This window comes from Rousettus aegyptiacus, unplaced genomic scaffold (assembly GCF_014176215.1).
Source record: "Rousettus aegyptiacus isolate mRouAeg1 unplaced genomic scaffold, mRouAeg1.p scaffold_m13_p_10, whole genome shotgun sequence".
In the NCBI taxonomy this organism is placed as follows: Eukaryota; Metazoa; Chordata; class Mammalia; order Chiroptera; family Pteropodidae; genus Rousettus; species Rousettus aegyptiacus.
Genome location: NW_023416285.1, coordinates 49,521,205 through 49,547,178, shown reverse-complemented (window position 1 = coordinate 49,547,178; position 25,974 = coordinate 49,521,205). Strand labels below are relative to the sequence as shown.

General features: G+C 39.4%; 1 protein-coding gene across 10 annotated transcripts in view; it reads left to right on the top strand.

The window, feature by feature from the left end:
* The window catches only part of ART3 (ADP-ribosyltransferase 3 (inactive)), a 91,926-nt gene extending 66,886 nt beyond the window's left edge, over positions 1 to 25,040 (top strand). For 4 of the 10 annotated variants that reach the window (XM_016156032.2, XM_016156039.2, XM_016156040.2 and 1 more), the window contains 9 exons: positions 779 to 856; positions 4,674 to 5,391; positions 15,642 to 15,674; positions 16,605 to 16,631; positions 17,594 to 17,623; positions 19,025 to 19,057; positions 19,680 to 19,712; positions 23,213 to 23,245; positions 24,651 to 25,040. In XM_016156032.2, coding sequence (XP_016011518.2) covers positions 779 to 856; positions 4,674 to 5,391; positions 15,642 to 15,674; positions 16,605 to 16,631; positions 17,594 to 17,623; positions 19,025 to 19,057; positions 19,680 to 19,712; positions 23,213 to 23,245; positions 24,651 to 24,793 — 1,128 coding nt within the window. In that variant the 3' untranslated portion in view covers positions 24,794 to 25,040. Of the gene's footprint in view, positions 1 to 307; positions 650 to 778; positions 857 to 4,673; positions 5,392 to 15,641; positions 15,675 to 16,604; positions 16,632 to 17,593; positions 17,624 to 19,024; positions 19,058 to 19,679; positions 19,713 to 23,212; positions 23,246 to 24,650 lie in introns of those variants that run through there. The other 6 variants (XM_016156033.2, XM_016156042.2, XM_016156041.2 and 3 more) reach the window with 5 other exon arrangements.
* Positions 25,041 to 25,974: the final 934 nt, after the last annotated feature.

Here is a 25,974-nt window from a genome sequence, read left to right as displayed (position 1 = left end):
TTCAGTTCCAGTAATGTCAGCTTTGTTGTAAATATGTGGAAGGAACTGTAGACCAACCTTTAATTGAATCAGTTGATGGCTCTGGGACAGCTTCAGCCTCTGAGGTCCTCTTACCCTCCTGCTTACCCCTTTCAGTCTCATAAACATTGGGATAAATATTGGACGTTAAGCCAGCAGCTGTATAATCTTATTAGAATTGCTGCCTACCCAGTTCCTTCTTAGTCTCATTCCCGCCTTCAGAAAGTTTTATCTTTGGGCTTCTCTTGAATGTGAATATTTGGGGGAGGGAGGTCCCTTGGAGAACCATGTGGTTTGTACCACTACTGGCCTCATCATCTCCTCCACCCTACCCCAATAGGCATGATTTTGTTTGCAAAGAAGATAGAATAGACATTACCTCCTGGAGAATTCTTGGAACTGGGAGCTAGGGGACCAATTTTGAAATGTTTTTGTTTTAGTTTTGTTTTAGTTAGTGTTTGTTTCCTGTTTATACAGAGGGGATATTTAGTGATAAGAATAAAATATGAGTATCAGTGACCATGGTGAGGGAGACAACATAACTGGAGGAGAGTGGAAACGCTAGATTTAATCGTGAGCAAATTGCTGAAATTCTCTGAGCTTTCGCTTCCTCAGCCATTGAAATTTATCGGTAATCACTTCCTGACCATCATGATACCTACTCTCACCCAGAATGAAAATATATATAGTGTATCATCCTGCTTATCTACTAAGCCTCTTTTTAAGTCTACTAAATTGGAATTTCTTCATTTTAATTTAGAAGAGAAAAATGAAGACAGGACATTTTGAAATGGTCACCATGCTGCTGTCAGCTATGATTCTTGTGGAAATCTTCCAGGTAATGTTGGGAATGGGAAGCATGTGGTCATTGGGATAGGGACTCTTGTTATAACGTTGCCCAAGGCATCTGCGTGGGTTGATAATGCAAGCAAGGGCACACAGAATAAGTAAATCAGTTTGTTATAAGTAGCTTTCATCTTTTCATTTTACACATTTGATATATGTTAACTGTAGAAAATTGAAAACATTAATTTAAGCAAAACGAGGAAAGTAAAAATCATCTACAGTCTCCACTCAGAGAGAAAGACTCAATCTGTCGGTGTGCATTCTTCTTGGCTTTTCTCTCTCTTTCTGTGTGAGTGTATGCGTTTACAAAAATGAGTTTACACAGTACATTTTTTTACCCTCTTTTTAAGTTAATACTGTGCTATAGATGTCTCTCTGTGTCATTAAATATTCAGAAAATGTGTATTTTTCTACAAATAAGATGACACTGCAGTGTTTGGTTACATGTTTTCTATTAAAGTTACATAATGACCATTTTCTCACAGTATTTTTTTCTGATAGAACTTTTATTTTATTTTTTGTAGTTGAGTCTTTAAATATGCTTAACATATTTTTATATAAAATATAAGCCAGGTATCTCACTTTATTTTCCCCCCACATTGTTAGCTGCCACATCACTACTGAGTATTTGTCCATTGATACAAAGTATCTTCTGTAAAATAGCTCAAATTCTTAATATTTTATCCTTTTTTTAAATTCAGTATTCTGATCCATTGTCTATAAAATCATTATATATCCGGTTGCCTGTACTGCAGTGTGATTTTTTATTGATGTATAAGTCACATATAAGAATTCACCATTTTGAAGTGTACAGTTCAGTGGTTTTCATATATTCACCTGTTGTGCATAGTTGTACCACTGTCTCATTAAAGAATGTTCTCATCACTCCAAAAGACACCTTGTAGCTATTAGCGGTCAGTCCCAGTTCCCTTTCCCCTGAATCCCCTGGCCACCCCCATTTGTGTACTGTCTCTGTGGATTTAACTACTCTGGACATTTCATCTGAATGGAATCATACATATTTGTCCTTTATGTGGCTTCGTTCAATTTAGCATAATGTTTTTAATAATGTTTTAGCATAATGCTATGGCATATATTTGTACTTCATTCTTTTTCTAGGTGAGTAATATTCCATTGTGTGGTTGGTCATACCACATTTTGTTTATGCATTCATCAATTGATGAACATTTGGGTTTTTCCCATTTTTTGGCTCTTATGAATGAGTAGTGCTGCTATGAACATCCATGGATAAGTTTTTGTGTGAATATAGGTTGTCAGTTCTCTTGGATGTATACCTAGGAGTAGAATTGCTGGAGCATATGGTAACTCTATGTTTAACATTTTAAGGAACTGCCGAACTGTTTTCTACAGTGGCTATACAATTTTACATTCCCACCAGCAGCATATGAAGGTTCAGTGTCTCTAAAATCTTGCCACACTTATTTTCCTTTATTTTCTTATCATGATAGCCATCCTAATGGGTATGAAGTAGTATCTCCCTGCGGTTTTTTTATTTGCATTTTTAATATTCTTTTGCAACATAATTTTAAAGTATGTGTTCTATGAATGTTCTGTAATTTGTTTAACCAATTTATTTTCTTGAACATTTAGGTCATTTCCATATTTTTGTAATAAATTTTTATTAATTGAATTTCATCAGTGTTGGCTTTTGTTTCAATGGACAAATCAGAGGAAGAAAATATAATCAGTGTGTTCCCCTAGCCTTTTGTACTGGTACCTTGTGGCCCGTCCAGTTGTCCCTGAATGGTGGTGGCATTTGTGAACTTTTTCACTGCTCAGGGCACTCACTGTACAGAACACACAATCAACTATGGCCTTGGTCCAGAAAGACTTGATGTCTAAAATTAGACATGTGGAGACTGGTTAGAGGCATAGAATAGACAGGAATGTATTGGATCAACTCCGATAGGATATGAGGAACACAGAAAGTGGTGGTTTCAGGGTACGATGTCTTATAACATGTTGAAGTCTTGAAGATAAATCAACCGTTAGTACCTGGGATACCATCTCTGGTGCATTCTGTGCTGCAGAGGAAAGTGCACTTCTTGGCCAGGCAATGGCAGTGATTCGATCTCGTGAAGCTCAAATTTCCACTTCAGGAATCTGGCCTACAGACCCAGGAGTGCAGGGGTCTCAATGACTTCCCCAGCACAATGTTCTGAGACTGGTCATCAAGACAGTTTCTGATGCTAGCATAATTCCATCATTTGTATATGTGTTATGAGTTGTCTGTCCAACTTTTCATAAGGGTTGTCGTGAGGACAAAATTAATCTCTTGAAAGTGCTATGTAAATGTCAGTGGTCTTCATCTTTGGAAGCAGAACATTTTGGTTAAGAAGGACAGACTGGAGCCAGGTGGCCTGGGTTCACATCTCAATTCCAGACAAGTTATTCAATATCTCTGTGTCTATAAATTCACCAATTGGGGTTGTCACTTATGTAACCAGTGTACCATACAAGTAGTATAAGAACAATGGAGAGAATGATGTGGAGGGCATTATTCTTTTATTTGTAGAAACTCTTAAATTGTGTTCCTGGGTAGATTTGCTCATCCTATTTCTTGATAAATAGGCCATAGTACAGGGTTCTTATTTAATTCACTTAAATATGTAGATGCTTAGATTTCAGAAAGATAAATGTAATGCCGATCCTGCCCCTGAGAAACTTACAGGATAACAAATATATGCCTATCACAAAATAAACATAACGACAGTTCGTTGAAGGCTTGATCTGTGTGAGGCATGGGGCCAAGGGCTTTGCATATATTCATTATGTCATTTAATCCTCACAACGATCCTGCAATTAAAATGTTATTTACTCACTTCATCCTCATTTTTAGATGAAAAAATTGAAGCTCAGAAATGTCAACGTTTATATCTGATTAATACCTGGTTTGTAACAGACATAGAATTTGAACCCAGATCTATCTGGCTCCAAGCTGGTGTTAATGTTATCTTATATGTATCACTTAAAGATGCATTAGAACTTTTTCAGTTGTATATAGCAGAAACAGTGAACACTTGCACAAACAAATAGGGAATTTATTGATTGTTTTGACTGAGGTGAAATACAGTCTTCGAGTATAGCTAGACCCAGGGCCTTAAGTAATGTTATCAGGGCCTCATCTTTCTCTCTCTGCCTCTCAGCTCTGCAGGCCTGTCTGCGTTGGCTTTATTTGCAGACAGGATGCTCCATGGAACTAAAAGGATAACTATCATAAGCCAATATTATCCTTAGAGCCTATGGTTGTGGAGAAAGAAAGAGTGCTCTGGTTTTTAAGCCTGCTTCATCACTTATCACTGGAGCTGAAGGTGCAGAATCACTCCTGCCCAAACCACATAGACAATGGAGGGTGTGTCCTTAAAGGAAGAGGGGTAATATTTGCCATTATGTATTTATCATGTATAGTATTTCACGCATGATTTCAGATTCACTTGACAGTCTTAAGGGGTTGAGGAAATCTGGCTAAGAATATTTTCAAAGCCAGGACTGCCACCCATTTCTTCAGTCTTTGGTCTTTTCTCTGCACCACAAGATTCAGATGAATGAGTTACAGGCATAATCATATCCATATCTCACCATTGATATTTATTCTTTCACACAAATAGGTCAGCTGAGAAAGTTATCGATATCAATGGAATATATTTCCTACATAAAAACATATCCAAATCTGGTTGTAATCAAGGGATAGATTCTTGGTAGGGCAGGAGAGTATGGGGGCAGTAATGTGAGAGATGATATATACCAACTATCTTGTTCAAGGTTATTGATGTCTTTTTCCTTTGAAGGTGAAGGCTGAAGTGTTAGACATGGCAGATGATGCATTCGATGATGAATACCAGAAATGTAGCGACAGAATGGAAATCAAATATGTTCCCCAACTGCTCAAGGAAGAAAAAGCAAACCACCAGCCCTTTGAGGCTGTGTGGGAAAATGCAAAAGCCAAATGGGAAGCTGGGAAGCCTCAGATCTTTCTCCCTATGAGTTTTAAGGATAACCATGGAATAGCCCTGATGGCATATATTTCTGAAGCTCAGGAGCAAACTCCCTTTTACCATCTGTTCAATGACGCTGTGAAGGTGGCTGGCCAGTCTCGAAAAGATTATATTTATGGCTTCCAGTTTAAAGCTTTTCATTTTTACCTGACAAAAGCCCTGCAGTTGCTGAGAAGACCTTGTGAGGACAGTTACAAAAATGTGGTGTACAGCACAAGCCAGGGTACTTCTTTTACCTTTGGAGGCCTAAATCAAGCCAGATTTGGCAATTTCACCTTGGCATATTCAGCCAAACCTCAAGCTGCAAGTGACCAACACATTCTGTTAACCATCCACACGTGCTTTGGAGTTGCCGTTGAAAAATTTTTTGATAAAGAAAGTGGAAGTAAAAGAATTATTTTAATACCTCTGAATGAGGTTTTTCGTGTGTCGCAGGATGGGTCTAGCAATAACCTTATCCTTCAAAGCACAAACAAGACCTGCAGCCATTACGAGTGTGCATTTCTAGGAGGTAAGTGTCCCTGTTCTGCCTGTGCTTGTCTGGGAGGGAAGGAGTGGGATTTTTAGGACCAGGGAAAAGACCAGGGAAATCAAGAGGTGTTTGAAAGGAGGACTGGCATTGGTGGTCTCTAGTCTAGCTCCTTTCATGCTGTTAATTTCTTTTTCCAAAATTTAATTTTATCAAAATGACACATTTATAGTATTATTGAAAGTTAAAATAGTATTATAAGGCAATGGTTCTCAACCAGGGGTAGTTTTGTCCCTCAGGGTCATTTGGAAATGGCTGGAAACATTTTTAGTTGTCACAGCTATCCCTAGTTACCACTAACAAGGACACTGCTAAACAATGCACAGGACAGCCCCCCACAACAAAGAAATACCTGGCCCAAAATACTACTTCTATAAGGCTTACACTGAAAAGTAGCAACCTCCACTTTCTACCCCTCTCCATCACCAAGTGCCACTCCTCAGTGGCAACCATTTTATTTTTTTTTTAGCTTTTTATTTTTCAGGTGCTTAATACCATGTTTCTAAATAAATCACAGGCTTCAGCTTGTGATTTTTTGATTTTTAACTTTTAGACATTATTTAATGACTTCGCAGTATAGAGAATGAGTAGCTCTCATGCATTAGGATTTCTTTATCGCATTCAGCTGTAACAGAAAACCCGCCTGATCACTCTCACTTAGCAAGAGGTCTAGAGGTAGGCCGTCCAGGTTGGTACAGTGGCTCAATAGTATCAGTAACCCAGGCTCTTTCTGTTCTGCCAATCTTAGTATGTTGGTTTAGTGATTCATGATTTCAGTGTCATTGTCGCAGCTGTAGGCATAAATCTATATTTAAGACAAAAAGAAGGGAAGAAGAGATGGCAGCCAAATCTGCCTGTTTAATCAGGAAAGTAAAAGTTTTGCCAGGACCTTTGTAGATTTCCGATATATACCATTGACTGTAATGGCCACTTTGTCATTCATGATTACATATAAGACGAGCTTGGGAAGGGGGTAGTTAGCATGTCCAGCCTCTGTGGTAGAGGGAGGCAAGGGAGAATGGAATGAGAAATAGCTGTTAGGTGAGTGAAGGAAAAGTATCTGATAACCACCACCCTCCTCAGTGTTCGTGCATTTCCTCCTTTCCATTCTCCCAGTATAGTAAAGACTGGGGCTTTTTAAAATACCTCTTGTACCCTAGGGTTATTAGTTGTACAATTTTTTTGTTTCCTTAGTTTTTTATATGCCATCAATGATTTACCTTCACCTCTTTAGAAATCTAAATCTTTTCTTAATACAAACATATGAGATACCCCCCTTCATCCCGCTTCTACGATATGCTCTTTGGGCCTGTCGAGTGTCCTGAAACCCCTTTTCACTACTCTTCTGAGACGTTCTTTGCTTCCCCCCTGTGAGGACTCTCCTATGTCTTGGATCTCCTCCTCTTCCTTGAATTACTCCTTTGTTTGGTGGGTGTGAGGGTTCTCTGGAAGTTTTCTGAAGAAAGGGACATTGAGGCAAATTTTCTAAGACTTTGCATGTCTGAAAAATCTACCTTTAGGCTTGAATAATAGTTCGCGTAGATTTGTATTTCTGTTTCAGAAATTATTTTCTTTGAGATTTTGGTGATGTTCCTCCACAGTCTTCTAGTTTCTGGAGCTGCTGTGAAAAGTGTAAAGCCATTCTAGTTACCTAAACTTTAAACTTTAAATGTTTTTCCCCTTTCTGGGAGGTTTTAAGATGTGTTCTTTATTCCCAACATTCTGAAATTTTACGATGTTGTGCCTTGGTGTATATGAGTAAAAGGTTAACAAAACCTTTTCCTCTTCCTCTTATGAAAATGGCCTCCTGGTGATCTTATTCTAGCACTGTTTCTCAGAAATCTACCAAAGGTGGAATGACTAATGCTAAACTGCTTAATGGTAAACATGCCCTTGATAGGTAATGTGCATCTGAGCTGGAAGGCTTGTGAATGAACTATACTAGGAAGAAGCCATAGCACTGGGCACTCCTGAATGTGTTGTGCTGTACCCAGGTGTTCTTGCTGATTCCTGGAAGCACACTCATTGACTGGTATGAGAAATATCGTCTTTTGCAACAAATAGATAGTGACATGAGGCTACTAAACTAGGATGGTTCCTGCACCCATCTGTGTAATCGTGCTTCCTTGTAAGTGAGTCATCATTTGGGGGGCTAAAGAACAGCCCGGGACTGCTGCAAGGACTTGAATTGAAGGATATACCTGATGCTGTCCTATTGCTAAACAGTATGCTGTGTTCTCTGCCTTGTGTTCTGCAAAACTGAGTAAGCTGGTGAGGTGATGGCCTTTTGGGGTCTTATGAATGTGATTGTCTAGCTGAACCCAAAACCATGGTTGCTGGTCAAGTAGAGTGAGTATTGCAGGAGGGCCTTAGGAGTGGGATAGACGTTTAGACCTTGATTCGATGTGACCAAGGCACTGTGAGATAAAAAAGAATAGGCGGGAAGTGCTGATCCACTTGGGACTTAATGGCGGAAGCTGTGTAGCTGTCGAGGTGCCTAGGACACAGAATTTAAGGAAGCCGGCAGTGTCAGGGTCATACACTTGGAGCATCTGCATTTGCACGATCCTGAGAGGGAGTGCCTCCATCAGGTTTATACTCTAGGCACCTTATTTGCCGCACCCTAGTGCTGGCTCTGAGTTGCAAGCGAGTGACACTAACTGTTCACCTAGAGGAGCAGATGAAGACTGAAGTGAATACATTTGTGTTGAGAGAAAAGTGCGCTTCCCCCTCACCAGCCACATATTAGACCTGACCAAAACCCAAACCAGTTGGAGCCAGCTCATACCAGCTCATGGGAGCTGACCGTGGACATGCATCTCTTCCCAATTCCTCAGCCATCAAAGCAGCTTGAAATTGGTCATGAATGAGTTATACCATGGAAATAACAACCCCCGCCCCGCACCCCATAACCTGTCTACTTTACCAGCACATCACTACCGGAAACTCAGTTGCAGCTAGGCTGACGGAATGATACCACTTTTGTTGTTCCTAATGCATTCAGCCAAATGCCCTTGTGGAGGTGTTGGTAATGCAGAAACCTTGGGTGTAGTAGTTACAGGCCAAATTGATCACTGATATCCGGTTGGTTGATAGAGGTGGGCAACAAAGCCCAGAGTCCATGTTTGTGAGTGAGATTATGATGAACAAAAGGGGTGGAGCCATTGGGTTGATTGAGAATGAGTCAAAGCTCAGACCTGTATGGGCAAGTGCGTTATGAGCCCCCGTGTGAGGAAGGAAGAAGGGGCAGGGGATTGGGCACACCTCTCTGGGCCTACCCACAAGGCCAGGCAGAGGCTCCACTGCAGGTTAATGTTCAAACCAGCCACAAGACCTTTGTGGAGGCTCAGGTGTGCTATTTATTTTGAGAGCTCCAAAATCAGGCAGGCGGGTGCACTTGGTTTAACTCCAGACTCGAGTCTAACCAGTGTCCTCTGCTGCCACCTAGAGACAACTAGTGGGAACCTACAGTCAAAAACTCTAAAGTGATTATTAAAGCTAAATCTTTTTGAAACACTATAAAGGATAATGACAAGGGCTTTAAAAGCACAAGCCAAGAGGATGTAATTGGAACCTTGTTCCCTTGTGACTGGCTATAATTCTGCATGAAAAGAGACAATATTCCTAAAAGGGATAACATGGTATACTGTACTAAATTTAGTGTTAACAGTTGTATTATTGTTTTGAACTCGCTTATGATTTCCAAGATAAAAATGTATTATGAGCCTTACAAAAACTAGTTAGTTAAAAAAAAATAGTTCAGTAGGTTAGGAAGTGGAGAGAATACTAGTGTCCCATTAGACAATACAGTTCCTAGTGGGCAAAGATACGAATCTTGGTATTAACCCAAGATTACGAGAGTGAACTGTGAGTAAATGGTGACAAAATCCTTTCTCCTTCCTCATGGGAAAACTACTGTAAGTTAGTCTTCTTCTATACTGTTTTTCTAGAATAGTTGATAAAAGTTTAATTAGGCTACATCCCTTAATAGCTAAACATGACCCCATTGGAAAATTTCACCTTGTTTGGGGAGGACTGTAGATGAATTATTAATACCTAACAGGAAGCCATAGCTTTTGGATTCCCTGGACCTTACAGTGCAGATACAAGGTTTATTGGAAGGAAACTTATAAGCAGAGAAATAATAGAACACACAACATTCCCTGGACTCTCATTATTTTGCTGAACAGCCTGAACATAGATCATCTAGCAGGTTGGACGTTTTTATAGGGAGGGGGTAGGCTGTATATGTGTAGATAGGCTCTACATATTAATAGTGTCATGGAGTTAGGGAATATCAAATTTCCCTGGCTGGAAAAGTGGCCTTGTTAGAAAGAGGAGCCCCTGAACTCCAGTGGCTGGTATTAGTCCACTTCACTGAGCTTACTCAGACCTGTTGAGCCGGCTCTTTACCAAGCTATCAAAAGGGAGAAGGAAGATGAACCTATAGGACTATCTAGGCTTATTATTTATAAAACTGCCCCTGGCCCTCAATAGTCCATTAACTGTAAGTACCTTCATTGGTTCTGATTGACAGTCTTCTTAGCCTTCTTGGGGAGCACCCAGGTGTCTGTGCTGTTGTCTGGGGTTGGGGTATCAGGAAGATCCCATGTGGACAGGCCAGACAGAATGTGACATATCCATCACCAGGAGAAATTCACATATGAATCAGTGCCTAGAATAATTTGGAAGACTGTTCAGACTGTTTATCCATATTTACAGGAGAAGGGAGAGGGGCAAGCTCTTTACCACCGGCCTTCTCCAGACTGTCACCCATCAGACTTCTTCATCCCTATTCTGTCAGTCAGGGTTAAACTAGAGAAGCAGCATCAATAGGAAATATATATTATCTTTAACTGCATGGAATTGGCTTACGTGATTGTGGGAGCCGACAAGGCAAGTCCGAATTTCATGGGTCAAGCTGTCAGGAGGAGAAGGCTGGGACTCTGGGGCATGAGCTGAAGCTGCTGTCCATGGCACAGTTTCTTCTTCTGAGAAGCCTCAGAGGTTAATCTAAGGCCTTTCAACTGATCGAATCAGGCCGCTTATTTCAAGTTAATTGATTATTAATGCTTATCACATCTACAAAACACCTTCAAAGCAACAACTAGTAGTGTTTGATTGAATAACTGGGGACTGTACCCCAGACAAGTTGACGAATAAAACTGACCCTTACATCTGTATTGGTTATTCATCACTACATAAGAAATTACTCCAAAATTTAGTGGCTTAAAACCATATTTATTTTCTCAGTTGCTGTGGGTCAGGAACCTGGGCACAGCATAGCTGTGTCTTTAGGCTCTGGGTCTCTTACAAGGCTGCGGTCATCATAAGACTTGACTGGAGAATATCTGCTTCCCAGCTCACTCACCTGGTGTTGGTGGGATACAGTTCTGGGTGCATCGTTGACTAAGGCCTCGGTTCCCTACGAGCTGTGGGCCGGAGGCCTCCCTTGTTCCTAGTCTCACAGGCCTCTCCGTAGCGTGCCTATCTCACAGTGTGGCATCTTGCTTCATCAGAGTAAGCAAGAGAGCAAGAGGGAGTGCCAGCAAGTTACAGTTTTTTGCAGCCTAATCATGGAAGGGAGAGCTCATCACTTGCTTTATTGTGTTTGTTAGAAGTGAGTCAGTAGGCTCAGTCCTCACTGACGAGGAGAGGCTCACACAAGGGCATGAATACCAGGAGGCAGGGGCATTGGGAACCATGTCAGAAGCCACTTACCATAATTCCAACCCATTACAGTCTATTACCTCCTCTTGGGGATGGTCCAAATTGGCTATCCTCCTTCTATAATGATGTGACCCTCTGCAGGCAGAGTAGGGTAGTCACAGAACTACTGCGAGCAAAGTCAGCATCCAGATTCATATACTGTTGTTTTTGATCTGATCAATATGATCAGTATGTTTGCTGAGATCATATGAAATATGTATTTACTGAAGTAAAAGATATTGTATGAATATCCACCTACCACTAAGGTCAGAACAAGCACAGCCCTGCAAAAAGAAGAGGAATATACTCTTCCAATTCCCCTCATTCTCCAACCCTTAATTCCTTGGTGCTTGGGAATGCAGTAAAGGCATGGTTGTGGGCAACTTAAAAATAGCTGAGGACAGCCCTGTAGAGGTCTTTATTGGAGAAGCTGGTAGAATTTTTCATTTGAAGTCCTAGTCCTTTATAAATGATTTCTTTACTATAGTAGATTTGCTTATAGAGCCAGAAACTGTAGTAGAGATGATGGTCACACAGGCTTGATTCGCTTCATCATTCTCTAAAAATACTTTCTTCAGATGCGGTCACTTCATATGAGTATGTACTTAAGTAACATAAAGACAGTTCATGAGTTGTTTTTGCTGTTTTTGTTTCCATAGAGAGGGACTGCATGTGGGCTTATCTTTAGTGATCCAGTTCTGAGTGTTTCAGGGGCCTAATCATATAACTCGGGCATTAGTGTTGGTGCGTGAGTGTACAGAAAGGTAGGTTTCAGTCAGTTCCAAGGCAGTGTGCTCCTTGCCAGGATCATCATTTGAAGTTGTCTGTAAACTACATTCACATAGGTAGGACAAACTCCCAAAAGATCTACTGTTATATAAAAATTTTATCTCCGATTAAGGGCCAAACCTGGCTCCTAAACCCTTAGCCACTTTCATACTTTCATTTATTAGACCTGCAGTTTCCAAACAGTGGCAAGGGGTACCTGAACACTACAGAACACTCACAGGGGTGTAAAGAGCTGTCTTAACATTTCAAGACAAACACAGTCATAGTTGATCCTTACGCAGAGGATCCAAGGCAATAGATCACCTACTGGACACCCATCATTACAATGGGTGGATGCAGAATTCCGTTGGATGTGCCCAGCCTCAGGGCAGGCTGTTTTGTTAGAGACCTGTGCTGTCTTTTCAGGTATGATGTCTTGTAGGTGAGGACCCATTGATCCAGAAGTTTGGGTAAAGTTGTAGGTAGGGTGTTTGTAATGTCTGGTGTAGAAAGGTACTCAGTAGGCTTGTCTTTCCCTTAGTGTTGTCATAATTTTTTTCACAGTGTTCCTAGACTAAAAGAAAAACCCCAAAGATTCACTTATTAAGTAGTCAAACAACTCATTAAGTGTTTATGTCCTAACATCTTAATACTCATTTGGAAAAATAATACACATAAAAATTTTAAAAAATTTTTTAGTTTATTTGCGCCAAACTGACCACATATGCCAGGGAACAAGATTTTAAATGCTTCCTACATTAAAAAACAAAAACAAACGAACAAAACACTATTATTTTGTTCTTAAGCACAATAAGTTGTTAATGGTTCATATGTGCCTACTGGACACTACACAGCTTCTCAAACCTTGGAATTAGATTAGGCACCACCTTACTTCCTGTTCCACAAACATGTGGTTTTCATCGAAACAATTCCTGAAAACCCAGCTTTGCAAATATATGATGTGATGGAACCAAATGTAACATGATATAACTTGGAAACTGCATTCTACCTCAAGCTAGTAATTCATGTGGTATCTGACAGATATCAACTATGACTATGTTTGTCTTGAAATGTTAAGACAGCTCTTTACACCCCTGTGAGTGTTCTGTAGTGTTCAGGTACCCCTTGCCACTGTTTGGAAACTGCAGGTCTAATAAATGAAAGTATGAAAGTGGCTAAGGGTTTAGGAGCCAGGTTTGGCCCTTAATTGGAGGTAAAATTTTTATATAACAGTGGATCTTTTGGGAGTTTGTCCTACCTATATGAATGTTGTTTACAGACAACTCATTGCCCAATAAGATATTGGGTTGGAGAATTATGACTTTTATTTCAGTGAGATGGTCTGTCTCAGTTAGGCCCAGTAATGGGGTAGCGGTGCGGTAGCTCTGCAAGGTGGGCAAGTCCTTGTGGCCAGAAGCCCAGTGGCCAGGAAATACTGTAGTCTTGTTGCCAGAAAGTCCAGTCAGCTATAAGTTTGGTCACAGACATCTGTACTTTCTTGGGATACGAAGGAGATAGGGAACTCCTGGGAGAGCTTTATTTATTATTGTCTGGATTGCTTCTACGGCTTCTCACTGTAGAGTTCCCTGCTAAAATGACAGCTTATCAGGTTTTCCATTGTGTCTTGATCCTGTGGGTTCTTCCCTGGTCTTAGGGAGTTTCCACACACATATAAGCTAATCAGTACTTGCTGAATATTCGGGGGAACCTTTTGAAGATCTCCGTCTGTCCTTTATTGCTGCATAAAAACCAAATTATCCTGGTATTTTCTGTATGGAAAAAAGTTAAAATAATAGTTATATTATTACCATTTAAGTTTTCTATTTTTTGAGTTATTTTTGATAAGATATATTTCTAGAAATTTGTCCATTTGTCTTATATTTCAAATTTATTGGCATTAAAGTAATCATAATAATCGTGTGTCTTTTTACATCTGTTGAATATGTGGTTATATTCACTTTTTCATTCCCTGTGCTTCCTCTCATTTATCTCTGAATCAGTCTCTTACCATTTTTAACCCTGCTGCTTCTTTAAAAACCCAAAATAGTTTGATTACTTTCCTGCTGCTTACAATGCTAATGGAAAATTAAATCCAGAGTCAAATAAGGTGGAGAAATGAACTCTTAATTAAATGGATCTGTGTTAAACATTAAAAGATACCCGACCTCAAGTGTTAGCTGAATCTTTGTGGTAATCATTTCACAATATATGTGAATTAAAACGTCATGCTGTACGCCTCTAACTTTTTTTAACATTAGGTATCAAAAATTCCAATAAAATACATGAGCCTACTTCCGAAGAGGCTTTCAAACTTTTGTGCATTAAAGTCCCTTGGAGCGCTTATTTAAAATGTAGATTGCAAGGTATCACCCCCAGAAATTCTGTATCAATGGCCCTGGCTAGAGTCCTAGAATTTGCAATTTTACTAAGCACCCAGGTGATGCTGAAGTATGTGACTGGAAGACTCCTCTTTGAGAAACATGTTCTAATTTGTGCTACAGACAAAAGATAAAATCTTTTAAACATCCCAGCGCTTAGTACCCAGGCTGAATCTATTGTATCTGTAGCTTTCTCATCTATAATTCCGCTCACCTTCACCTTCCCTTCAACTAAGCCCTCTGGGTAAGGCTTGCATCCACTCATCTCCTGCTGAGACATTTTATAATTGTATCTAAAACTGTTTTGTTTTGTTTTGTTTTTAATTTCCAGTCTAGCCAAACACCTGAGGTTAACCATCTAGATTTTGACAGATCTGTACCATTTCTTGGATCAGTAGAAACTGGACCAAGTTACTTGGATTCTTGGTTCAAACTCCGCAAAATGAAGCAGGATTTGAGAGCAGATTTTAGAAGAGAACATCTCTCATAGTGAAGCCAGGACTCTCAGGGACTCTGCCATCTTAGATGGAGAGATTCATCCTCAGATAACGGAACTTGATTAGATCAGTGAGTTAGCTAGGCATGGAGAAGAGACCATAGAACATTTAGACCTTCGTGTGGCATGGTTCATCCTGGCACCAAATCTAAACACCCTCTCACTGACCTTCTTGCCTTAGCCACAGTTGGACAGGCTATCCAGTTCCCTTTTATATCAAGTCTCAGGGGAATCACTGTACCACTGATGATTTTTTCTAGGGCATTACCAGCAAGAAGGGCCTAGGACCTTATAAAGATATGCTTTTAGATGCCATATTTCAATTGTTCAAAAATGGTGGATCTCCTTACGTACAGATCAGTGTTCTAGGGCAGACCAACTCTGTTTCTCTATGTGAATGCGAAGGATTTTTGTTCATATATCTGAGGATCTTGAAGTTCTGATTGAGATTATTTTTCTCTAATGAATAAGAATTGTGATAGTGAGTGGATAGGCTTGCTTTTGGGACATTTAGTATCTGAAGAGAGGATTAATTGAACAGACAGTAAATTTCCTCCTAACTTTCACAGACTAATCATAGAATAGAATCATTAAGTGTTAGCTTTAGATGGGCCTTTCAAGGTCATTTGAGGTACAGTAGAAAATGCAGATAAGGAAGCTGAATTCCAGAAATGTTAGATGTTTTATCAAAGATCATACTGCTGTTTGGTAGCTGCGATATGAATATAAAAATGTAATAGTTCTGCAATTTGCATCCCACCGAAGTATGGGTCTGATAGGCTAGGAGCTGACAGATTAATTACCAATAGCCACAGACAAGTTTGAAATCTTTACTAGAGTAGATTGTGTCTAACTAATAAACCTTTATCTTTATGTTTCAGGACTAAAAACTGCAAATTGTGTTGAGAACATGGGTAAGATATACTTTAAAGTATTATCTCTGTAATGGGAATTTTATCAGTGTTATTTCTCATAGGTCTAGGCTGACTACCCCACCATACTGTCATACTGTCAGCCATCATTTCCTCAAGGCCGAGTTGTGCTAATGCTACTACCTTTTCGGATGAAAGGCGCAGGACCCACTGCTGGTTACATTCCTCTCACCCTCACCTCAGCCTTGCTTGTGTCCCTTCTCCCAAACACTGCATTTGCCTTGGGCACGTAGAGACCCATTCCGCAATCTCCCTAACCTAAGGACTCCTGAATGCCCTGACGTGATTCCTATACACAGAGCTAGACTTAAAACCCTATGTTTTGATATCTTAGGAAATAACATTTGGGAGATTAATGAAGGAATAGAGTGACTATAGCTCAAGGTGGGAGCCTGATGGGGATGGGGTGGCTGTGTGGTTATGTGGTCTGTCTCAGCTTCCTGGGGGTTGGGAGAGGTAGTGGGTGGCTGTGGCAACAGATAATCTTTAGAGGATCATGGAAAAGATTTGGGTAGGTAAATAGGAATTATAAGAGTGTTCGGGAATAGCATTATCATTTAGGCTCAACAGGTTGAACCAGAGTTGCCAGAAAATAATACCTTGGGCAGATGCACGCTTTGGGTGGATTGTTTTGAAGATTTCCTTATTAAAAAGTTTGAAAGCAAGGGCCCATTTCTGGCTGCCTTTCCAGCTAGTTTTTCTATGAATTATTCTTCATGTAATTGAAATGAATTCACATCCATTTGTTTTTGAGATTGAAACTTTTATATTTCTCTTCTTACCATGTTTCATACATACCTTAAATGTAAGCCAATTCAAATTTTTATCATTGACAAATGTCTGAAAATAGACTGAATATGACGTTCACATCTGAGCATAGTGCTATATAATGAAAACATGTTTGTATTTCAGAATATTTTCAACCCATCTCCAGCCCTGGTAAGTGTGCTCTCATTTAAAAAAATAATCTTTCATAGGTGTTTAGTCGTTTTTGTTTAGCAAATTCAATTCATAGCTGAAGAAAGAGTATTTTGCTGATATGAAGGGGTAACTGGGCAGATACGATGCAAGAATAAAAGAAAGAATCTATTCTGGGGAAATTAGCCTCTCTGTACATGAGAGGATAGGCTCTTTGGAAATCTGAACATTCTGGGGGATGAAGTTGGTGGGACTTGAAGAGCTAGTCGTTCTTGACAGGTCTGAGGGCTCTACATTGTCATTGAGATTAGCCTGTGTGACACCATTCAGATGAAAACAGAAAAGTTAGTCATTTACCCCTTTCAGATATGGTAATGTTTGGTACCATTTGACCAAAATATCTAGGTGATTACATGCTTTTTTTCCTCCCTAAGTTTTCACTTACTATGATATGGCCTAAATCACTTGTTTGCATTTGAATTCCTTGTCATGTGTTTGGCCCAGTGTAGCTATAGTAAAAGTTTCGTTATTGAAGAGAGGTGTCTGGCCTTGCATTAAGTGTGCATTTTACTTGATGTTTGGAAGATAATTTCCTGTCCTGGTGTGAAGCATTTCATGCCCCTGAGGACTTGCTTAGCAACACCTCTTATTGGTCCGTTGCAGCCACAGGTTCATCTGGTCACTTTGCAGGGACCCCAACTAACTTTTCACAACAGACATTTTTCTAGTTCATTGAAATCTCCAGGAGACTTGGTACATGTGATTGGTTTTTTTAGTAGAAGGGCCAGAGGAAGATTCCAGCCCAATTAGCCAAAGCGTATTTAGATTCTGGCTGACATTTAAATTTAGCGGCATTAATTTACTGGACATACCAAGTGGTTCTTTATGGCCATATTACCTGAAATAATTTTTGCTGTAACTATAGTAACTCTCAATGATTTTGTTACATCATTAAAACTAGAAAGTTTCTTTTTATAACGTAGGTGATAAAAACCAGAAGCTTGAAGACCCTGGTAAGACATTTTCATAAACTCTGGGCGCTTATATTTGCCAGACAGCTCCCTTAGGGGTGGGAGCAGGTGGGCATGGCCTAGTAAGGAATGATGGGAAGAGGAATAGCAACTCGCTTTAGCTTACTAGTTTCATGTATCAGAGACCCTCAGATGGACGTCTTCATAAAGATGACACAGCAGCTCCCTGTGTCTCCGGACGATCCTTAGGTCATCCCAGTGGAGCAGTTAAGAGGCATGGCATGAGGAACCAGCTCTAGAGAACATATTATTTTCTGCTTTATGTTAGTTGTTGCAAAGATAGAGGAGGGTGTAAGTGATTATTCCACAAACTCTTGTGACATAGGGTGTTGGGAAGGGGCAGTAAAAAATGGCATTAGTTTTTCCTAAATTAAAATGATGATTTTGTATATTCTGTTTCTAGCAATCTAATAAATGCCATTAGCCATATATTTTAGATTATTGAATATGCTCCTTAGTACAGCTCATTCCCAAGTTTTTGTTTTTGTTTTTGTTGTTTAAAAATGACATTATTCAAATGTCCTCAAGGGACAAGAACACTCATAAATTACCGGTAAGATCATAAATTGGAACTTTTCTGGAAGGCACTTTGATAGTATGTATTACTAGCTTTGAAAGTGTTCATACCTTTTAACCCAGTTATAACACTTAAATATTTGTCCTAAGGAAATAATCATAAAGCTTTATGTATAAAATATGTACAAAAATGTTTGTTTACACAGTGTTAAGGTAGCCAAAAATTGACTACCTTAGTGTCCACAGTTGGGTATTATTTAAACAAATTATATTCATATTATGAAACATTAAAAAATCATTTTTGAAAAATATTTAAAGATATGAGAAGATATACATAGATATACATATAAAGATATACATAGGTAAATATCTATATCTATAAAGATATACATAGGCAAATAAAAATAAGAAATAAAACATCATATAGAGAATAATATCAACTTCATTAAAAAATGTAAAAAAGTTCAAACCTCCTGTTTTAAGATAAATAAGTCCTGGGGTGGAATGAACAGCATGATGCCTACGGTCACCACTGCTGTATGGTGTGTTTGAAAGTTGCTGAGAGAGTAGCTCCTAAAAGGTCTCATCACGAGGAAAAAAACACTGTTTTCTTTCTCTTTTTTTTTTGTATCTATGTGGGAGGACAGATGTTAACTAAAGTTATTGTGGTAATCATTACACAATATACCTAAGTTAAATCATTATGCTGCATACCTTAAATTACAGAGTTTTCCTTTTTACTCTGTCCACTGCCATTTCTCAACATTTTTAGAGCTTTCCACTGTAAATAGCCATATAAATATAAGGTTTAATTAATTTTCAAGCCAATTGCATTTTTTACTAAATAGTTCCTATTCTCATCTTTAGGAATGAAAAGCCAGGCGTCCACCGTCTTACCTGGTAAGTGATCTTTTTACTTTACTCTGTGAGAGCAGCTACAAGGTTAGAAGGAGACATGAAGAGTCCTAAGACTAAGGATATTACCAGATGTGGAGTTTGAGGAATGAGTTAAGCCAGAACAGAGGGACTCCATTTATTGACTGCTTATTTTGTTTTATGCAGTATACTAAGCACTTTCATGATGTAGCTCTTTTAATCATCATTTACTGCAGACCTGCAAGGTAAAGATGGCTTTGGCATAAATAACGAATTGAAGGTCAGAGGGGTTAAGAAGGCTGCCTAATCAAAAAGCTTGTCATTATAATGACAATAGAACTAAACCAGGCAGAGTCTCACATCCAGTAGTACTGTTCTATTTAAAAGCTTATGTGCTAGGACTGCTTATGAAGATAAGGTTGGAGACACATAGGCCAGGCTAAGGAATTTGGGTTTTGTCCAAGTAGAGAATAAAGAACCATTGAAATGTGTTTTTTTGTTGTTACTGTCTTCTTTCTCTCTTTTTTTTTTTTAGTGTCAGAGATTGGCGAGAGATTGGCGCGGAGGCGGGGGGGGGGGCGGGGGGGCGGCTAGGGTGTAGACAAAGGGAGCATTAATACTGACCAGTACTCATTTCTGTCTACAGGTAGGAAGAGCCATGAAACAATCCAAATACCTGGTAAGATAGCTTTCTTTTCACTCCCTTGGCTCAAGTATGAGTAGAGTGTTGTGGTGCGATCAAATTTAAGACCCACGGAGCCAATTGAGATTAATTATGAGCCTTTATTAGCCGGCCGGCGACTGATTCTCCCCACTAGAGAATCAGCCCCGAGCCTCTAGAAGGAATAGCTTAAAAAGCCCCAAAACCCATTTTGCAAGCAAGCAGGTTTACAGAAGCAGAGGCTGGCCATTAACATATCTTAACACAGGATAACGACACCCTTAACATTAGCATATCTTTGCACAGAATATCTCCTAGAACTACACCCTGTTTAGCATTAAACAAAGGAAGCAGAAGTTGGTCATTTGAAAATTTTCTACCCTAACAGAGAAGGACTCCCCTGACTTTAAAGAGAATATTGTCATGAGACTGGTTATTCATTAATATTTCCCTTACAGCTGCCTGCCAATCATTCTACAAAGCTTTAGCTGGGAAAGAGCAGAGGAGTGCCTCTGCTCCTGTTCCTGGAGCAAGAAAGTGGCTTTGTGGGGGCAGGCTGCAGGCAGGGCTGCTGGGACCTGGGTGCATGCAGTCCAGCACCTGCTAGGTTCTGGAGCTAAAGTTACTCAATAGAAACTTCAACTTCATATGAAAACTGTTAGCTGTGGCTATCATCTCAGCCTCTAGGGTCTCACGGTAACAAAACGTAGTATTCTCCTGGCGTAGAGACTGATTTGAAAATGCCATGTCAGAACAGTGATGGTTCATGTAACCAGAACTTTTAAACCCAAAACAAGAAAACTACAATGTAGAGGGACCTTTGGTGCTTGTGTCACTTGAGCTCATCAGACAGGAGTTTGGAAATTGTACTCATTGGAGCAAACTGCAAGTCACTGAAAACTTCTCTTTTAGGAATGAAAATTCCAGAATCTTTTTCCATTACCTGGTAAGCAGTGGTAGGCATGCCAGAGAGGAAGCTGCCAATTTGGGGTGGGGAACATGGACATAACTGTCACCATTAAGTATGCAGAGGAGCCCAAGTACTTGGCACAAAATCACATAAGTGAGTGAAGGACCCAGGTCTCTTAACATATGAGCAAGAACCCTTTCTTTAAGATTTGTGGTTCATCATGTGTTTTTCTAGTGTCTTCACCATGGCAGATCGACCCCACCTTTAAGATATAGCCGTGATATGGGTATTTATAAAATGTGAAGCTGTAACTGGAAGGCAAGGCCATTGAAGGGCCTTAAGTTCTATGGCCAGAGAAACTGAACAGTGACTCCTGCCAAGTTCCTTAGAAGGAAAGACTAAGGAAGGCTCTCAAACTTAATTTTTTCCTTAAACAAGAATTTTTTTAAAAAATGGATATAATGTTTTACCAGAGAGCTGTGGACAGTAGTAATACTTCTCTATGCCTCAGAATTGTCATCAAACGTGGCTAACCCTTGTCATGGTTACCTTATGGGAATATCTGTAAAGACTAAAAACAAAACTTCAGGGTGCAAGGCTGTATCCAATGCTTAAATCCCTTCTCCTGAGTTCATGTAGTTTTTTAAAATAATTTTTGATAGGTTTGTTATCATGGCATGATGATCTGTTAAATGAGATTTTTGGCATTCACCAAATTATATGCCTGCACACGGTGCTCAGCTTTGTCCTATGTCGCATCTGTGGATACTCCGTCTGTGCACAGAAACACACGTTCATAGCTAACTACCTAAAGCCCGGATGTAGGCCCCGAAAGAGGGCTCAGCAGCTCTATATGTTCACCAGGTTTGCACTGTTGGATTTGGCCACCACCTGGAAGTGAGCCTCTCACAACACCTGTGCGACACCCTGTGTGTGTACAGCTTTAGCTCTCTGGGCCCGAGTTTGCATGGTATTGTCAGAGGCACTTTAGTAGGCATACTGGTTGTCTGAAAGGCAGCTGCTGAGCAGGGTGTGGGGATTGAACGTGGGCTGTGAAGATAGAGACTCAGCTTCCTGAAGTATCTCCTTTGCCTTTTTCCTCTGGGTGACTTCGTATAAGTTACTTCACTTTTCTGCACCTCTCCTTCCACATCTGTAAAAATGAAGAAAACATCTGTCTTGCAAGAGTGATGAATGTCTTAATAAGATAAAATACTGGAACATGAATAGTTTAAAATAACAGTATATGGTAGCTGTCTTCATTTAATCATCTGGAACTCTTTTCTCATTTAGGAATAAAAGTGATACAACCAGATGAAAAACCTAATAATATATGTATATATATATTTTTATTGGGGGTGGAGGCACCATGGAGTTCTGGGTCCTTTACCATAATCATTCAGTTAGCCCAGTGTTCAGGGCTCTGGGGAGGACACCTGGGCTGTATAGCTTCTGCCATCCCAGGCTGCAAGCTGGAGGGGAAAACGTTGAGAACTCCTTTCTGTGTGAGCTGCTCTTATGGCTCTCAGGGCCAAGCAGAGAAAAAGGTGCTTAATCTGAAACTGGAACAGTTGGCGTCCAGCCGCGCCTATTGCAGAATGGGGCAGGAGGCTTCCCCAGCCGAGCTGGCTGGTGAGAGAATCTGTGGTCACAGGAACAGTCTAGTCAAAGAGGCGTGATTCAGTACCGTACAGCATAGCACCAGCCGTTCCACGCTTCTCCCCGCACTCCCCGTGTCCTCCAACAAATAGCCCACTAGGTTTTGCTGGGACTCTTTTGTATTGTGTCCTCTCCTAGAAAGTTGTGGATAAGTGCATGTTGTTGGTTTTGTGTGTGTGTGTGTGTGTCAAAACATTTATACTGGATTTCATTTAATCCAAAATACCGTTTTTGCCACTTCAGAGATGAGGACATGGAGTAGAACATAGCAAGGTTAAGGAACCTGTAAAGTGCTAGAAAGAGAACCAGGACTCAGACTTTTCATTTTCTGTCACATGACACTTGTCTTTCGTCTAGGTTTAGTTTTAAAAAACACACCTCTATCCTGGGCTCCTGTAATTGGCGTTTGGCTTCAATGTCATCAAAATACGGCAATATTAATATTTCAGTGCTAGACACACAACTTGGAGGAGTGTAGCATAATATAATCAGGAGCAGAGACTTTGAAATCAGACATCACTACCACTGACTACCTCTGATACGTTTTGAGGAACATATGTATAATATGGATAAGTATACCTACCCTTAGGACTGTAAGAAATAAAGGTGACAATGTACATAAAGCTTTTGCACAATGAGTGACACATAGTAAACACTCAAATGGTAGGTATTAATGTTGTACAGGAATCTAAATCTAAAGAAAATACTTTTGTAATTAAAATTTAATCATTCTTTTAGTGGAAACATACATGGTAAAAAAAATATTCAGAGTGCAAATGAGTAAAAATGAAACCCACCCTGCAACCACACACATACCTCTAAACCTAACGACCTGCCCCCCAGGCCCACTCCCAGAAATAACTAGGTTTGCTTATCATTTAATCAGATTTTTCTCTTCTGTATAAATAAGTGTACAATGCAATTAACCCCAAATCTGTTTATATTTTAGAATATGAAAGTGAAGAAGAAATCGACAATCCTAGTAAGAAATCTCATTTCCTTAGTCAATAAAATGTTTGATCTGCAGTGTAGAAAATAAATTGTTTTTCTTAAAAGGAATAAAGTTTCAAAAATGTAAGGCATCCTAACAATATAGTGTCATATCCAAATATTTGTGTGTGTATACAGTGGTGGACTTGACTGTTTCTTGAGCAGTTATTTTCAACTGTGTAGACTAAACTGTTTAGAGCAGTTCTTCTCAACCTTATCAACTCAGTTCTCCCTTTTTATAACATATTTTATAAATCCCTGATACTATTCTGAACCAAAATTCATAGATAAGACCTACCTTCACCCATTTAAAAAGTCAATATAATGACCTAACTATGATTTATAACAAAATTACACAGTGGGCCCTAGATAGAAGCTAATGTTTATTGAAACTATCCAAAAAACTTATAAAACTGATTTAAGCTCTGGTTTGAGCTGTGAAATTATGTGTGTCTAGCAGTACATTTGAAATTTGTGTGGAAGTGGGTTGGTTTTTTATGGTACAAAACTAGCTCTCTACTTCCACCCATTCCACTGTGGTGACGACAGTCGAAGAATGCTGACAAACTTCCAACTGCCTTAGGGAGCAATACTGCCCCCTTAAAAACCACTACTCTAATAGTAACAAACTAACGCATTTCCCCATCTGTACATGTATAACTGCACTAATTATAACAAGTATATTGACAAATGAGTTGAAGGCTTTTATAAAATTTATTGGCACTTTCTCTTGGCCTCATTATGAAATCCAAGGGGTGATCTCATTTGGATCCTTCCAGTCAGTCCTCCCTTGTACAGTCTAAGCAGAACAGTGGAAGTCCGGTGTCTGAATTAAGGGTAGTGTGAAACAGATCATCCCAAGGTGGACTCCACTGTTCCTTTCCATTAGTTCAGATGAAAGGGAAGCAGTTTTCTCCAGAGCAATGTTTTATGTATGGGGTAAAAAAATTTTTATGACCTTGCAGGGCTTAGTGTTTCAAAATACAGCAATATACAGTTGTATATTGGTAGCTATGAGGGTATGCACATGAAATATACTTGAAGTAGAAAAGATAGGATTAAACTTTACCTTGCCTATATATATAAACAAAAAATGGAAACAGAAAATTGCTGATAATTCTAGAGAACTTGAACAACAAAAAATTATTTTGTCTAGATATTAAAAAGCCTGTGGAATCCTAGATAAAACTTAGATCAGCACAGCCTAATGATCTATATGAAAATATAGCATGAAATCTGTAACGAATGATATTTAATTGAAAATTGTTCTTAGTTAGAAGTACTTAAGTTTCTAACTCAACTTGAATGTTTGTTTACATATTTGGAATATATTATATAGACAGAGGAACTTGGTATTAAAAAGACTCATATCAATCATTATGTGTTTTCATTAACAGCTCCAGGTCCAGTTCCAGGTCCAGTTCCAGGTCCCAAAGTCCGTCCCTCTGAATCTTCTGGCAAAATGCTCCTTCCCTCGTTTGGGACATTCATCATTGTAATCAGTGCTTCTGTCTTATATCTTTGTTGCTATGTAGTCTGATACATTTATTACTTGAAATACACTACAGGGATTCCATAGGAAATCATCAAAAGGAAATGATGTATTTGTCACTTATTGGCCAGGGTCAGTTAATAAAATAAGAACTGCATATGTTGTTCACTTTGCAAATTCAGAAAGTTGGACCAGATGTCATAGAATCATTTTCACTTATTTGTATATTAACCTTATGACTGCAGAAAACCTGTATACTTCTTATTGAATTCAATAAAAGACTTTAAGATTATTAGATATGTCAGTAGAATTGCCAGATATTAAAATATGAATTTAATTCTCGAATTAGCATTTTAACGATACTCATCTTTGAAGGATTAGACTTTGACTTCAAATAGTATCACCCCTCAATATATGAACATTATTTCTATAAATGGAACAGTTTCACATTCAGTCTCTAACTTGAATCTCATGTTAACCCAGGAAAGTAGACAGTACTTCATATGTATGCTAAATAAGTAAGGGAAAATAAGGTTATACAGTATAGGACCATTTTCCCCAAGGTACTGTGGTGGCTGAATAGAGACTTGGACATGGGGCTTTGGTAACTGACAGTTGTTTACATTTTGGCAGTGTTTCAAAAAGGATTTAAGACCATTTCAAAGATATTACATAAAATGACATAACATCCAAACTAGGTGTTAGGGGTTCAGTTTGCTTTCATTCCACCATTTACCTCTCTCCACGTTCAGAATTTTGAGTGGACTATCCACAAGAACTGTTAGCCAGTTGAAGACTAAACACATAACTTCTGTAAATTGTGCTGGAGAACACAACTTAGTGCTGAGGCCAAAGTGGATCATCTCTTCCTCCTCACCTTTACCTAGAACCTGGTTACCACTTGCTTGGAACACACCTGTAGTACAGATAAAATTGTTATCTGACCAGCTACATTAAGGACCACTGGCCTGCCTTACACATGCAGTTACATTACCAGTGGGATTGAAACTGAGGTGGCCCACTGGGCCTGTCTTTAAAAGGCAGACCTTTGGCCCTATGTAGGGGTATTTATCTTGTGAAATCAGGGGCCTAACAATATCAGAACACAAAAAATGAAAAGCTAGAGAAGTGAAAATGGTATGCAAGAGAGTGATCTGTCCACTCGGGAGTGTAGCTCAGTAAGTAACAATGCTCATCAGATCAGCAACTTTTCCTACTCATAAGTCAGC